This window comes from Lagopus muta, chromosome 3 (assembly GCF_023343835.1).
Source record: "Lagopus muta isolate bLagMut1 chromosome 3, bLagMut1 primary, whole genome shotgun sequence".
NCBI classification, from domain to species: domain Eukaryota; kingdom Metazoa; phylum Chordata; class Aves; order Galliformes; family Phasianidae; genus Lagopus; species Lagopus muta.
Window position 1 is genome coordinate 48,850,241 of NC_064435.1, and position 13,627 is coordinate 48,863,867.

Below are 13,627 nucleotides of genomic sequence, written 5' to 3' on the forward strand. Positions count from 1 at the left end.
TTCAATACTTTTTTGAACTTCTAATGTAGCAGACAGCTAAATTTAACAACAGGACTTTTAAAAATATTCACGTGAAGCAGAAAATTGACTGGTTCTCTGTGAATCGAACATTCATTTCAGAAGCAAAGTTCAAGCTTTTGAAATGCAGGAAGGGAAGGTATTTTAGAGTGTTATCTTTGCATCAGAATAGTATTTCAGTACCCACGTACTAACAGTGTGCTTGGATTTGATATAAACATCAGTAGCACAAATAAGTAACATATATACATATATATAAGTATAGTATATGTGTGTGTATATATATATATATATATGACAGGCTGAAAGAGCTGGAGCTTTTCAGACTGGAGAAGAGAAGGCTGCAGGGAGACCCGATAGCGTCCTTTCAGTATCTAAAGGGGGGCTATAAGAAAGAAAGAATAGACTTGTTAAGTAGAGTTGGTTGTGAAAGGACAAGGTGAAATGCTTTCAGACTAAAAGAAGGGAGATTCAGACTGAACTGAATAAGGAAGAAGTTTTTTACAGTAAGGGTAGCGAGGCACTGGAACAGGTTGCCTAGAGAGGTGGTGGATGTCTCGTCCTTAGAGACACTCAAGGTCAGGCTGATGAGGCTCTAAGCAACCTGATCTAGCTCTAGTAGGTGTCTTCCTGCTTACTGCAGGTGATCTGAAATTGATGGCCTTAGATGGTCCCTTCCAACTCAAACAATTCTGATTCCATGATTCCGCATGTAGGTAGGGATGAGGGGTCTGTGGCACACCTGCCCCTCAGTTCTTGTGGGCAGAGGTGAGAAGCTTTCTTCCCACAGGAAGTGGGAAGTGCAGTGAGGCAGGCCCCTGTGCCTCGCAGTGTCAGGACACCTCTGCTATGGATGTTTTTTGGGGGGGTTGCAACCATAATGGAATGTATGATGCTACAGCTCTGCAGCCCACCTGCCACCAAGATCTTCCAGCTTGGGACACCAAGCCATGGGACACCACACCAGGGACACCAGCCAGACCCTTTGCATGATGGAAGCCAACAAGGGAACAGGCTCTCCAACCCTCAGGTATCTGTGAGGCAGCTTTCCATATGTACAGAGGCCACACTGGCTGAGAAACTAAGGCTGTGTCTACTGCTAGCAGTGGAAAAGATAAAAACAGTTTGGAGACAAAGAAGCTTATGTTTTGTCAATTTTGGGGGTCTGGGTATACCAAAAGGAAAAGTTTTCCAGAACCACTGAAAGAAAAATACAATGATAACAAACTTACTTCGAATCTGCTTTTTGATTTCCTTGGCAGGGTCCAACCAATTCTGAAAAGAAAATGTTTCCTTTCTTCAGTTTGAGTTAGAAAACACAATCAACATCATTTTTAAAACAGTGCTATAAGACAAAGCTAGAAAACCTGCATGCCTACTTTCTTCTCTCTGGAGCAACAGTGGACAGGGGTAATGGTAACTTTCAGAATGCGGATTGCTACCGGTCTTCATAGAAGATGTGCAAGTGTGCCATAAGACACTGCCCCATTTGTAACTCCCTGTAAACATGAGGGCAACTCCAGGAGCAGATTTGCTGCCAGGGCTGCCCTCATCCATGTTGCCCCAAACCTGGTGGCTTTGTAAAGAGATCACACAAAGCCTTACTGAGGAACTGAGGGATTACCTCTGCGATTTGCTGCTATTCCCTGGTTGCCAAGGAGCACTGCTGACTAAAACCAAATTCCTCCAGAGGCAAGCAGGAATTTGAGGTCCTTTATTGCAGCCACCATGGCCATAGCTGGCAACTCATAGAGCCCCCTGCCCTGCCTCTGTGATATGGGAAGGTAAGGACCCCACAGCTCTGTCTCATCTTCTAATGGAATCGAATTAATATTTAATATGCCTTGCAAAACCCAGAACAAAAAGTCCACCTCCCTGAGGAAAGTTTCACTTTGTCCAAAGAAAGAAAAACAGATGTATCATAGAAAAAATATTACAGAAATATCAAACAGGCAGAACACAACAACCCTTACACCCAAGAAAAACAACCAGGTTGCAGCTGTCCAAATGCATTTAGTGGTACAAGACATGAGCCTGAGGAGTTCCATCTATTTCTAAGCTTTCTGTAAAAGCACACTATGCACCAAGAAATTAAATGTGCATTAAGATTTCTATATTCAAATGTGACACATGATGTGCGCACATATTTTCTGGCTGGAAGGTGTCTGGCAAAGGATGGAGATGAGATTGCTAAGTACTTTGATACTAGAAATGTGCATGTTACTGATCTATAAATGTGGGATTCACTCCATTTTCAGCTGTTTAGCTCTCTAAAGTAAGTGATGATCTACATTTCTAAGCTACCTGTTTAAAATGAATGATTTTTTTTTTTTTTCTTTCCAGTACAGGAAAGCATTCCTCTCTGGAAATGTACTTAGACATTTGCTTAACTTTTACTACAATGCAAAACTAAGCATATGGTTAAGTATTATCTTGGACTAGCACGGATTGCTTAAGCGTCTGCTTAAGTGACTTTCCAAAAGAGGAACAGAATCCTCATATTTAGAAATCAGTAAGAAAGGGGAAGAAAAAGAACCCACTTATTTCTTATGCATCATATGTAGCTGAAACAAAGGGAAGCCTGGAAAAAAAAGCTGTTGTTCTCACCTGACATAAGGAACTAAAGAGGCAGTAATAACTCCAGCCTTATCAGGGAAGACCTTTGAGACCATACAAAGCACAAAGTAACTTAACCTGGTGATCTTTGTTAAGAAGTTTTGTTACTGAATTCTTTAAAAATATTTGTCATAAAATGTCCAAAAAAACCAAAAACCAAAAAACAAAAAACAAACAAAAAAAAAACCCACCATGCAGCACTTGAAGTATTCTTTGATACTCTCCCTTTCATCACAATGTGCCCACAATAATCCACGTATTACGTGAGCCTAGATCACCCTGCACTCCGTTGATACTGTTAATACACAGCTCAATTAATGCTAAACATGAGCTGTAGAAAAACAGAATGGGATTCACTATTGCTGTCAATTGCTTATGCGTTTAGGCAAATGAACAATGCTATGTTAAGCTAGGTCAAGACTGGCAGTCAAGATTTCTTGGAAGTGAAAGTACTCCTGCCTATCTGTACCACAAGCTAGTATTATTAAATAAGCCACATTAATATTATATTCTTAGCAGTATATAGGAACACAGAATCGACTCTCATCGATGACAGTAATGTAACAAATCAAACTAGAAGGAGAATGAGGTGTATGATTAAATCCTTTCATGCTCACACAGACAGAAGACAAGGAAACCCAGGGGATGCTCTAGGAGTTATAAAAGTAATAACTCAAGGTACACATATACAACTAGATGAGAAGACAAAACAGCTTCTGTACTGTTTGCAACTGTCTGGGGGTGCCTCAGGAGAGCTCTGATATCCACATGCCAAAGGAAAATCACCATTTTGTATGATACCTTTTGGTTTTCTGCGTCTCTGTACGTTAGCCCAAAGTAGTCTTTTTCCAAAAGGTTCAGATGCTCACACACTTTGTCGAATAGCACTTGACCTCTGGAACGTTTCTGTGGGAAATGAAGAAGGGAAAAAAAAAAATCATGTTTGAAAAATAAACATAACTACTAAAATAGCATCTTTACTGTTTAAACCTCAAACCTGATCCAGAAATGATTTACTTCAACTCATTAATTTTTTCAGATCTATTAATCTGGAGCTTCATAAGAATCAACTGAATGGGGCAAATTCACTTTTCTTAAGAACTCAGGTCTTGCTGGGGAGTTTAAAATAAGTCAGCACATGTCATATTGCAAACATCAATTAAGAGATCTATTCTGTCTTTCACAAATCACAACCTCAGATTTATTGTGAGGATATATCTCAGTAAAACAGAGTGTACTCTGTTTGCAACGGTGGTAACAAACAATGGTAAAAATATTCCCTGCAATGGATTATCAGAGCTGAGATTTTGGCAATCCATTGGAGGAAAAGCCAAATGTGTAGCCATTTCTTGCTTTGGTAATATTGTGGATTAATTCCAAGATCCTTTTCTGTCTAACATACAGGGAAATACAAACAAACCATTTGCTGAGATCCATGTGAGAGCCTAGTATCTCACATGGAATAAAAATGGATAAAAAAGCATTTTCTCAGCATTCCACTGACCTTTTTTATTGCTAGAATGTTATATGAAAAGATAACTCATTGTCTACACCAAGAGCTTTTAGCAGGAGCATCATCGTCTCTTTTATTGGACAGTAAAAATTCAGGTCATCCTAGTTCTCAGTGTAATATATGACATTGAGAAAGAATTTTCCAAAAAAAAAATCCCACAGCCTCAGTCAGAAATGTCCTATTCATAAGTACCTGTGCCAACTTTAATGTGCATTAGCTATGACAAGGAGTTCAAAATTATTTGGGCCACCAGACATTGTCTGCTTCCCTACGTGCGCCTCAGCTAAAGGAAAAAATCTCCCGACTTCATTTCAGACAGGCACACACACATACATAAATATTTTAGTTGATGTCAGCCAGGCAGTTTCTTTATCTATAACATACACACGACTTTAAGCAGAATGGAAATACATTAATTACTTCAAAAGCCAGCAGAATGCTGAAACAGAAGACAGAATGCTTCTTCCAAATTTATCTTCATTTAAATAATGAGGGCAAATCCAGAGCATTGCAGACATTGTCTTCTGTCTGCATTACACAGTGGCCATTTGTGGTCAAGTGACGCCAAATATATTCATTACAGCCTGTCATTCCTCAAAGGTCACCCACTTGGAGCTGCGTCCCCTTATCACCCCACCATGATGGCAGTGTCACCAGAGCCCCTCAGTGGGCACATGCATTTTCAGAACTGCACCAGCTCTCTGAGTTATACGAATGGAGCAGAGGAAAATGCAGCTCTGTCAGTACAGCTGTACCCATACCATGCTGCCCATCCAGCAGTGTTGGCCGGGATGTGTGAATATTTCACAATCCAAACTGATGGGGCTATGCCAACAAAGCTGGCCTCCAACTATTTTAGAAGTGATAACAAGCCAACAGAAAATTAAATAAATAAAAACAAAAAGAGGTTTGCTAACACTCAGCAAAAACATTAGGAACAATGCTGGAGTAAGTAGCAGAGCATAACCCAATTTTTGCTAAAATCAGTATTTCTGTTGAGGCTCCAGTAGTACGTTAGATAGGGTTGAGGGAAACATACTCTATGGTTTTATTGATAGGGAGATTGTAGGAGTGGCTGCTGCAGTCTAACATGCATTCTTCAGATGACAGAAAAACCAGCCACAGAAGTGACTGGTAAGTACTCATAAGACATTCACAGACATTCACAGAATCACAAGGTTGGAAACAACCTTCAAGATCATCCAGTCCAACCACCCTCCCATTCCTATCAGTACCACAAGCTACTAAACCACATCTCGTAGCTCCTCATCCAGGCGCCTCTTGAACACCACCAGGGATGGCGACTCCACCACCTCCCTGGGCAGCCATTCCAGTGCCTGACCACCCTTTGAGAGAAAAAGTTTCTCCTAATATCTAACCTAAACCTCCTCTGGTATAAATTCTTGCCGTTTCCTCGGGTCCTACTATTTGCCTGGGAGAAGAGGCCAGCCCCTTTTGCACCACAACCTCCCTTCAGGAAGTTGTAGAGTACTAATCTAACTGAATTTACTGAGTCTTCTAGCATTATTTGGGCAAGCAGCTCTAGACTTACTTACGTCTTTGTCACACACATCCAGCCCTGGATCAGGAAAAAAAAAAAGCACCCCAGCTCCTTCATAATTTCAAACAAATGTTAATTCTTCTCCCCCAGACTTGGAAGTAGTTAACAGAGCTTGATGGTTTTATATTGCTGCTTCATGGAGACAATTCCACTACTGGTGCATACAGAGGAACAAAGCCAGAGCCCTCAAGCCAAATGGTCACATCTCTGCTGCAAATAAGCAATGCCATATTTTGCCAAGCATTTCTACTTGGTGACAGACTAAGTAATTACACCAAATGGAGATAAATAAGCAGACTACCTGAACATACTACTGCTTGCATCACTGCACCATCTACATTTGATTCATCACACTTCAGTATCCTAATTTAGGAGTCACACAAGGTCAACATGAGAGCTGTTTTACATGGCCAATTTGTGCAGCTACACAGATGTCAGCTTTGAGAAATAGGAGCTAGCAGCTGCAAGGTACAATGTTTTAACAGGGAACTGCACAAGATGTATGTGGCTGTGCTGTAATAAAAATGCTCAGGATTTCTACACATTGTGAGCAAGTGGGACTAAACATGAGAAGCCTGGAATAACTTGCATGGCTTATTTTTTTGTCTGTGACAAAATCCATCCTCCTCCTTCCCTAGGACAGTACCCAAGTTACACTGAGCCACTTTTCACAGAAATCTTACTGCATCTGAGTACAAGAAAATGTTGATGCTGCAAGAGGGCTTCAGAAACACCATGTGTATGTACCTGGCAGCCTTCCCTGGGCAGGATGTTCTCTTTCCTGGGTGATGGCTGAGAGTTAACCTTACAAAGACAACTTTCCTTATTGTTCACAGAAAAGCCCATCAGTATTAAGACAGATGAGCTGCTGCCCAAGTGCCTCTTCCCAAGTCAGAGCCATTGATGGAGCAGGATTTAGGGGGGCTTCTATCACTTAGGGACGCACACTGCCTGGAAATGGAGTCACCACTGCTGCCCATGTAAAGCACAAAAACAGTGAGGGGCAGCATCTGCATAAATACAGAGGAAATAAAGAAGTTTAGCTGGGAATACATAATTAAAGGAAATGAGCAGACCTCCCACATTCCTGTTAATTACTTTTAGTTTACCAAGTACTCAAATTAGCACAGCAGATAAGGTGTGGGCATCATTGCTTCAGCAGGGAGAGAACGGGAGGAGGAATAGAGAAAGGTTAAGTTACCCACCCTAAACCTTCCCATTCCATAGTTTCGGTGTGACAAGACCAAGGCAATGAAAGTCTCCTGGTTACTGTGAATCACAGCTTAATATCAAAAATGTCAAGCAATTCTCAGCAGGCCAAAAGAATGTGCTTTGTGCCTTTGTAATGTTTTTAGTGAATAAATAAATAAATCACAGTAGAAAAGCAACCAAACTCCATGCTATAAAATATTGGCCATGCAAATGAATAGTTCTTGTGAAAGGTCAATATGGAATGAGACTCCTACAGAAATACTCTCAGTTATATTTCATGCATGAATGAGATGAAAGGAAATGTAGAAATGTGAAAAAAGAGATACTTTGTTCATGTTTTGGGAAGGCAAGATCATAGAAAGAATGCAAAACATATAAAACAGTATAAATGAGTATAGAAGTCAGAGTGCAAAGATTAAACTTTTCAGAGACTCTTTCCTGCAACTGTATAAAGCCCATAGCTCTCATCCAGAACTGAAATTAGAAAAAACAGCCTTCCAGTCAAGCTCCCAGTGAGAAGAGCCAACAGCAGTAAACTTGGCAGGTCTTCACCCACCAGCAATTCCCACACGCAAGGCAGTGAGAAACAGCATCCATCTTTCCTCGCCAGTTTCTCCTCTGCTTTTGGACCCAAGCCTCTTCCTCCTCAGGAGGCAGAAGTTCACAAAAGGCTCTCCAAGTACCTATTGGCTTTCCCCAGAAACAGCTCAGGCTCAATCCTCTCCACATCAGCTATTCGTGCTGCTGCTGCTCCACTCCCCAGTAACCCCCCACCTGGCTTTGCAGTGGTCTGGACTACCCTGCACTACTGACCCTATCTGACACCTCCCCTTTCCTCCACTTCTACTCTCACTGGCTGGTTTCTGCCACTCTTCCACAGTAAGCCTCTTCTCAACATGCCTCCATCCCCATACAATGCCCTAATCCACTCAAGGGATGCTCTCCTTTTCTGTATGTTTGCTGATGATAGCCTTTTTCTGAAGCAATGAAAAAGAGAGAAAGAAATGATTAATGCCATTTTTTAGGTTGGATTATCAGGAAAAGGGTCTACATAAGAGGGTGCTCAGGCCCTGGAAGAGGCTCCTGAGGGGTGCAGTCACAGCCCCAAGCTGCCAGACTTCAAGGAGTGTATGGACAATGCATTCAGACATATGGCCTGATACTTGAGTGGGCCTGTATGGAGCAAGCAGTTGGACTCAGTGATCCCAACAGGTCCCTTTGAACTTGGGAAATCCTATGATTCTATTCAAATTAAGTATTTTAGGAAAAAACACAAGGACTTGGCAGATGGAACAATAATGTATGTCCTTTGCATCATCTACAAGTTCAGGGAGCTTCTTCAGCGAACATCCTTCCATCCTACCCCTGTCCCATATGAGATGGTCAGACCAAGGTAAAATATAGCATATAATTTTGAGTGGCGAGCTCAAAAACTCAGTTTTTCATTTTAGCTCTACAAGGATAACAACATTATTAGAAAGTCAATTATTCTCTCCGCTCCCTCCATCCCACACAACTGGGATGATGGCACTCCCTTGCACCTCCACAGTTGCTAAGGGGTTAATTGTTGTATACCTGATGAAAGCACAGAGAGTTAGTCTACTCTCATGCTCTATTTTTATTCACTAGCAGATTACCCTCCTCTCACTGACAGGGAAATAGTATGAACAGCTGAAGAGCAGAAAACAACCCCCTCCGCTTCCTAGAAATTAAAGCTCTTGCAGCCCCCAAAGTGTCATATTTTCAGAGCAGCGCTATTTTTGCAGACAATGCTGCAGTCTCACGTGTATGCAAAATGCTGAGCAAAGGCTGAAGGAGGAAGCTGTCTGCAGCACGAAGGTATGCGTGTGCTGTTTGAAAGCAATTACGAGCAATCACACTGAGTGAGTTTATAGGTAAGGGAAATCCAGGAACATGGTCCCTCAGCCAAATGAGCTATAATGGGATTTGTTTGTGCCACCTCATACCCAGCATCTGCACTGCGTAGTAGCTACAAGGTCACGCACCCCACTGAGTGGGAGCTTCGCCTCCTTGCTGTTCAGCCAAAGAGCAGAGACAAACCATTATCACAGCTGTGGACTTGGGTTTCACATGGAAAGTGCACATTTCCTTCTGCACAAACATCACCGTTTTCCTCAGACAAGCTGTCACACTGCCAGTGAACAAGCAACACTAGCACTATTCTGGCCTTAACTTCTGTACAATTACTGTAATAACTCCAGTGGGCACTGTTGCTGGAAGAAGAACGAACAGATTAGTATCATGAAATCTTTTTAGAAATAATTGAACTTTAAATGACGTTGAGGTTATCTGGTTCACATTCCTAATTATCATTTGCACTTTCCAATGGATCTCAACAATACACTGTATAAATGTGTGGGCTGGCTCCAGTCTTGCATGGAGTAATGCATTTTGGCATGTGACTGTACTCATGTCTTCCTCTCCCCTCATTCCTTTTGGTGGCAAAGTATTAGCTAATTTTTCTAATCTACAATGCACGATGAAGAAGATTCCATGTTCAGACCTCTGATTTTATTTCATGTTACTGTTTCAATTTAAATTGCCTTTCTATTGACAGCCCAGTTTCTACGCTGCACAGATCAACATGATGGCGCAAACACAAGAAAACGCCCTGAAAATTTGAGATGCATGTGGCATCACCTAACTATCATACACAAGGGGGAACTTTCATACTCTCCACCTTTCAGCTTCTGCAATTATTCCTGCAACACACACAAATGTAAATGATTAGCTATTTGTCAGGAATACTTTGTACTTGCCGCAGCGAGCACTCTTCCCACAAACTCCCCCAGCTGAGATATATAGAGTAAAGCCTCAGAGTCACTGAATTCCAGCTGTCTGACAGCATTCACAGCCTTTATTCACCAGTTATGCATCGTCCATAAAAACTGAGCCAATCCCTGGAAAAAGTATGATTCATTTGTGAGTAAAGGAGGCCAGTGCATGCAAGCTTCCTAGTTCACTTTTGTAATGAGAACCCTATTTCTATAGAAGGGATCTAAACTTTGTAAATATGTCAGAATTTTATGTGCATATGCCAATACTTGCATAATTTAATGCACATAATATCTGCACTTGCAAATATATACAACCTTATGAGTATGAAAATGTTTGGTGTCATTCCAAATGTGGAGGAGCAGTTTACCATGACCTCCAGTCACCATCTATGGAGAGTCAATCTCAATAATTCTGGTAAAGAACCTATTTTTATCTTTATGTGAAATAACAATCTACTTACTGTGACATTTCTCATATTTCATGGAGGAAGAGTTTGAACTGGACACAATATGAAGGCCTAATCATTGCATTTTAGGCCATAACATTTCCAACAGAAAATGCTTAGTCTTTTTTTTTTTTTTTTTTTTTTTTTTTTTTAAGCTAATCAATACTTAACCAGTAATTTTCATTTGAAAACAGAAAAAAAATAAAAATAAAAATAGCAGAGGGTTAATTTTTCCCAAGGAAGATAAATGCATAAAACCATTCCAAAGAAGTTTGACTTCATTGCCCTTCCACTCATTTGTAATTTTGCGTTTGTTCTTGTATTTCTTAATCTCCTCTGGTTTCTCTCCACTTGGAAAAGGCAATGAAGGAGAAAGGTGACAGAGGAGGAAAAAAACTTCAAATTTCTCTGGGGATCTATGATTTCCCAACTGTAACCCTCAGCAGGAACATAAGTGGGTAACATTCAGGAAGAAAAACAGGATGGAGAATCTCTCCTGTAGTGTTAATTGGCAGAAAATCACCAAGTTTTCCCCCAGTTTAATGAAGTGCATCCCACAGACAACAGTATATAAGTAGCAAGATGAGGTTGTTTAGAAACAAAACATAACCACTGGAGTTTAGCCCTCTTAGTCCCTTGCTGTCTCTGCTGAAAATTCCAGAAAATCAACATTTTGTTTCCTCTGAAAGTAAAAAACGTTGAGAAAGATGTTCTATACATAACATAATATATAGTAAAGAAAGTCATTTCTGTTACAGAGCAAAACCTTCACAGAAGTTGCTTGTAGAAAGTTGTACAATAAACTGACAAAGCAAGCAGATGGGCAGAGCAAATAACAAACGTCCTGCTACATCTCCTGTATGGGCAGATCAATATAGACAGATTGAAATAAACTGTAAGAAAAAAAAAATAAAAAATGAATGCATCTAAGAAATGAATCCTTACTTTAACTATTTTTATATTTCTTGGAGAAAAATCTGCTTTGGTATACACAGAATATTGAAATTGAACATGCATGAGGATGCTTGTCTCTTGGATGTACTTATTGGTGTAACATTCAGTTTATGCTTCATAGCAAGGAGATACTGAACAGGAATTTCCCAATACCCTTTTGGGTGGCAAAGAAAATAGTAAGTTTTAAGCAAAAAATGTTCACTTCTTGACTCCCACAAGGAAATGCTGTTTAATCTTCCATGTACTTAACTACAGCTACTAACTAAATTTCATGGGTAAGCTGTATTTGGAAACATCCCAGGTCACACATCCAAACACAATACATGGGGAAAAAAAACCCAAAACAATTTAGTCAAATGTGGAAAGAATTAGAACTTGACAATTTCAGAAAGCTTTAGTTAACAAGAGGCTTTCTTTTCCATACAGAGTGCTCTTCCTGAAAGCTGCATGCCAATTCAAACTCTCCAAATGCTCTAGTTCTTTATTAACATTTTTATGCATGGACCTGCCTGTACATCCCTGTAGACAACTAACATATTCAAGAAGTTTGAAATAAAAACCTGAAGTACTATTCCACCTCTGCTTGAGAATGAATACCACACAAGAGAAACTTACATTCACCTAGAACATATTTCAACACGTAGGGAAAAATGATTTTTTTTCCTCCCCTTCACAGTGATACTATAATTTACCTGCTTCTTCATATTTTTTGTGTACAGTACATTACTATTCCTGAAACCAGTCACTTTTAATGCCTACCACTAAGTATTTAATAGAAGTATTTAGGTAAATATGTCTATGCTATAGCTACATACTTGCACCTAGCGTTGGTGACATTGTATAACATGGCATAGTTTTTATCAGGGCAATCTTCTTTAATACAGTTTGAGCTTGCAATCCTAAAAAGCCAGCACTAATCCAAAAAAGAAAAGAAAAAAAAAAATAAAGAAAAATAAAAAATAAATAATAAAAAAAAAAGCAGGCGATTGCTAAATCCCAGTAAGAAGATTGGTGACCTAGTCCTGGCGCTGGAATCAAACCAAATTAGGGTCTTTGCCTTCTGCATCAGCAGAGATCACTCTAACACTGCTACCACATGAGCTCTAAGTGCACTGACAGATACGCTACACAGAATACATGTTTATGAATAAAGCCTGCATTTTATAAATGGCTATGCAAAGGAGAAAAAGGCAACACCTAAGAAATAACAAAGGCTTCAGAGCACTTCTTTGTATGTTGGAGGGTAACAGCCACAGTTGTACATGTAAAACAGCCACAGAAATACGTGTCAAATGAGATGACTGTCAAATGCTTAGGCACTCCAAATGCATCAACAGAATTCACAAGGCAAAAATTGAGATCTAGTAACAGCTTACCAGCACTACCCTCCAGGAAAAAACAGTGGATATTTTTTCTCAAACAGAAATAAGTGCGACAAGAATTGAATTGTATCAGATGTTTGCTAAATCTTTTCATACAATAATAAACCATATTCCATGATTTTGTAGGCTTTTCAAGAGTGAAAGTACCACCGCTGCTCATTATACTGGAGGACAGAGTTATTTTGGATCTGATGTTTAACCAGAAGTCCAGCTGATCCATTTGTCTCCCAACTGCACCATGTTCTCCTGCAAGAAGGTCTGCAGTAACTCAGGAAGGTCTGCCTGGATTCACACAGTATATGAGGCTTCCCAGTGAGGGGCATCAATATAAATATTTCCCTTGTTCCCTTGTTCTACCTGGTCTTAGAGGGACTCAGCAAATGTGCCCCTCCTGAGTGACTTCGAAATGTGCACAAGCGTATCATGAAGAAGAACCCTCCACTATCCTCACTGTATGCAGTTACTGGCAACTATCAGCAAAAGTCAACCATAAACATTTGGTTTATTTTCAACTGAAAAAAGCTCTACTGTCAACATAGTCCGATTTACAGAGTAATCTTGCCATATGAATTTAAAAGCCACAGAGCTCTCCCTGACCTACATTACCAGGCTAGAGGGGAAAAAAGAAAAAATCACACAGAAACCATAGCACAGAAAGACACTCGTGGGACAGGGACAGAAGAAGTGGCATGAGGATTAGGCTTTTAAATCTGGGGTGCCTTAGAGAGGATCACATCATCAGTGCTTCAGCTGTCAAGAGAGATAACTTAGAATCATAAAAGAGGTTGGGTTGGAAGGGACCTCAAAGATAATCTAGTTACAGCTTACCCTATTCTCAGTGGTTGCAAGCTACACTCAAGCTTTATCCACTTTGGATCAGGCCCATTTCTGCCAGACCAAAACTGACCAAAAGACACAAGAGACAAACCTTCCTTTCTATCACAGCTTTGATTTGCAGGCTATCTAGTCCCATCTCTGGTATTTTATTCTGTCAGCAGACAGGGATAACAAACCATAAATCAGCCCAGAGAATGCTGCGTGGGGCTCACCTGGAAAAAAAATCACCTGTACGAGGTGCTAGGATTTTACAAGGCAACTAATATTTAGGAGATGATAAAGTGAGCACT

At 40.3% G+C, this 13,627-nt stretch overlaps 1 protein-coding gene across 25 annotated transcripts in view; it reads right to left on the reverse strand.

Moving 5' to 3' along the window:
* EPB41L3 (erythrocyte membrane protein band 4.1 like 3) overlaps positions 1 to 13,627 on the reverse strand; it is a 136,371-nt gene that overhangs the window by 38,126 nt on the left and 84,618 nt on the right. For all 25 annotated transcript variants that reach the window (XM_048939193.1, XM_048939184.1, XM_048939183.1 and 22 more), the window contains exons 4-5: positions 3,436 to 3,540; positions 1,251 to 1,293 (exon numbers count right to left, since the gene is read on the reverse strand). In XM_048939193.1, the coding sequence (XP_048795150.1) occupies positions 1,251 to 1,293; positions 3,436 to 3,540 (148 nt within the window). The remainder of the gene's footprint in view (positions 1 to 1,250; positions 1,294 to 3,435; positions 3,541 to 13,627) is intronic.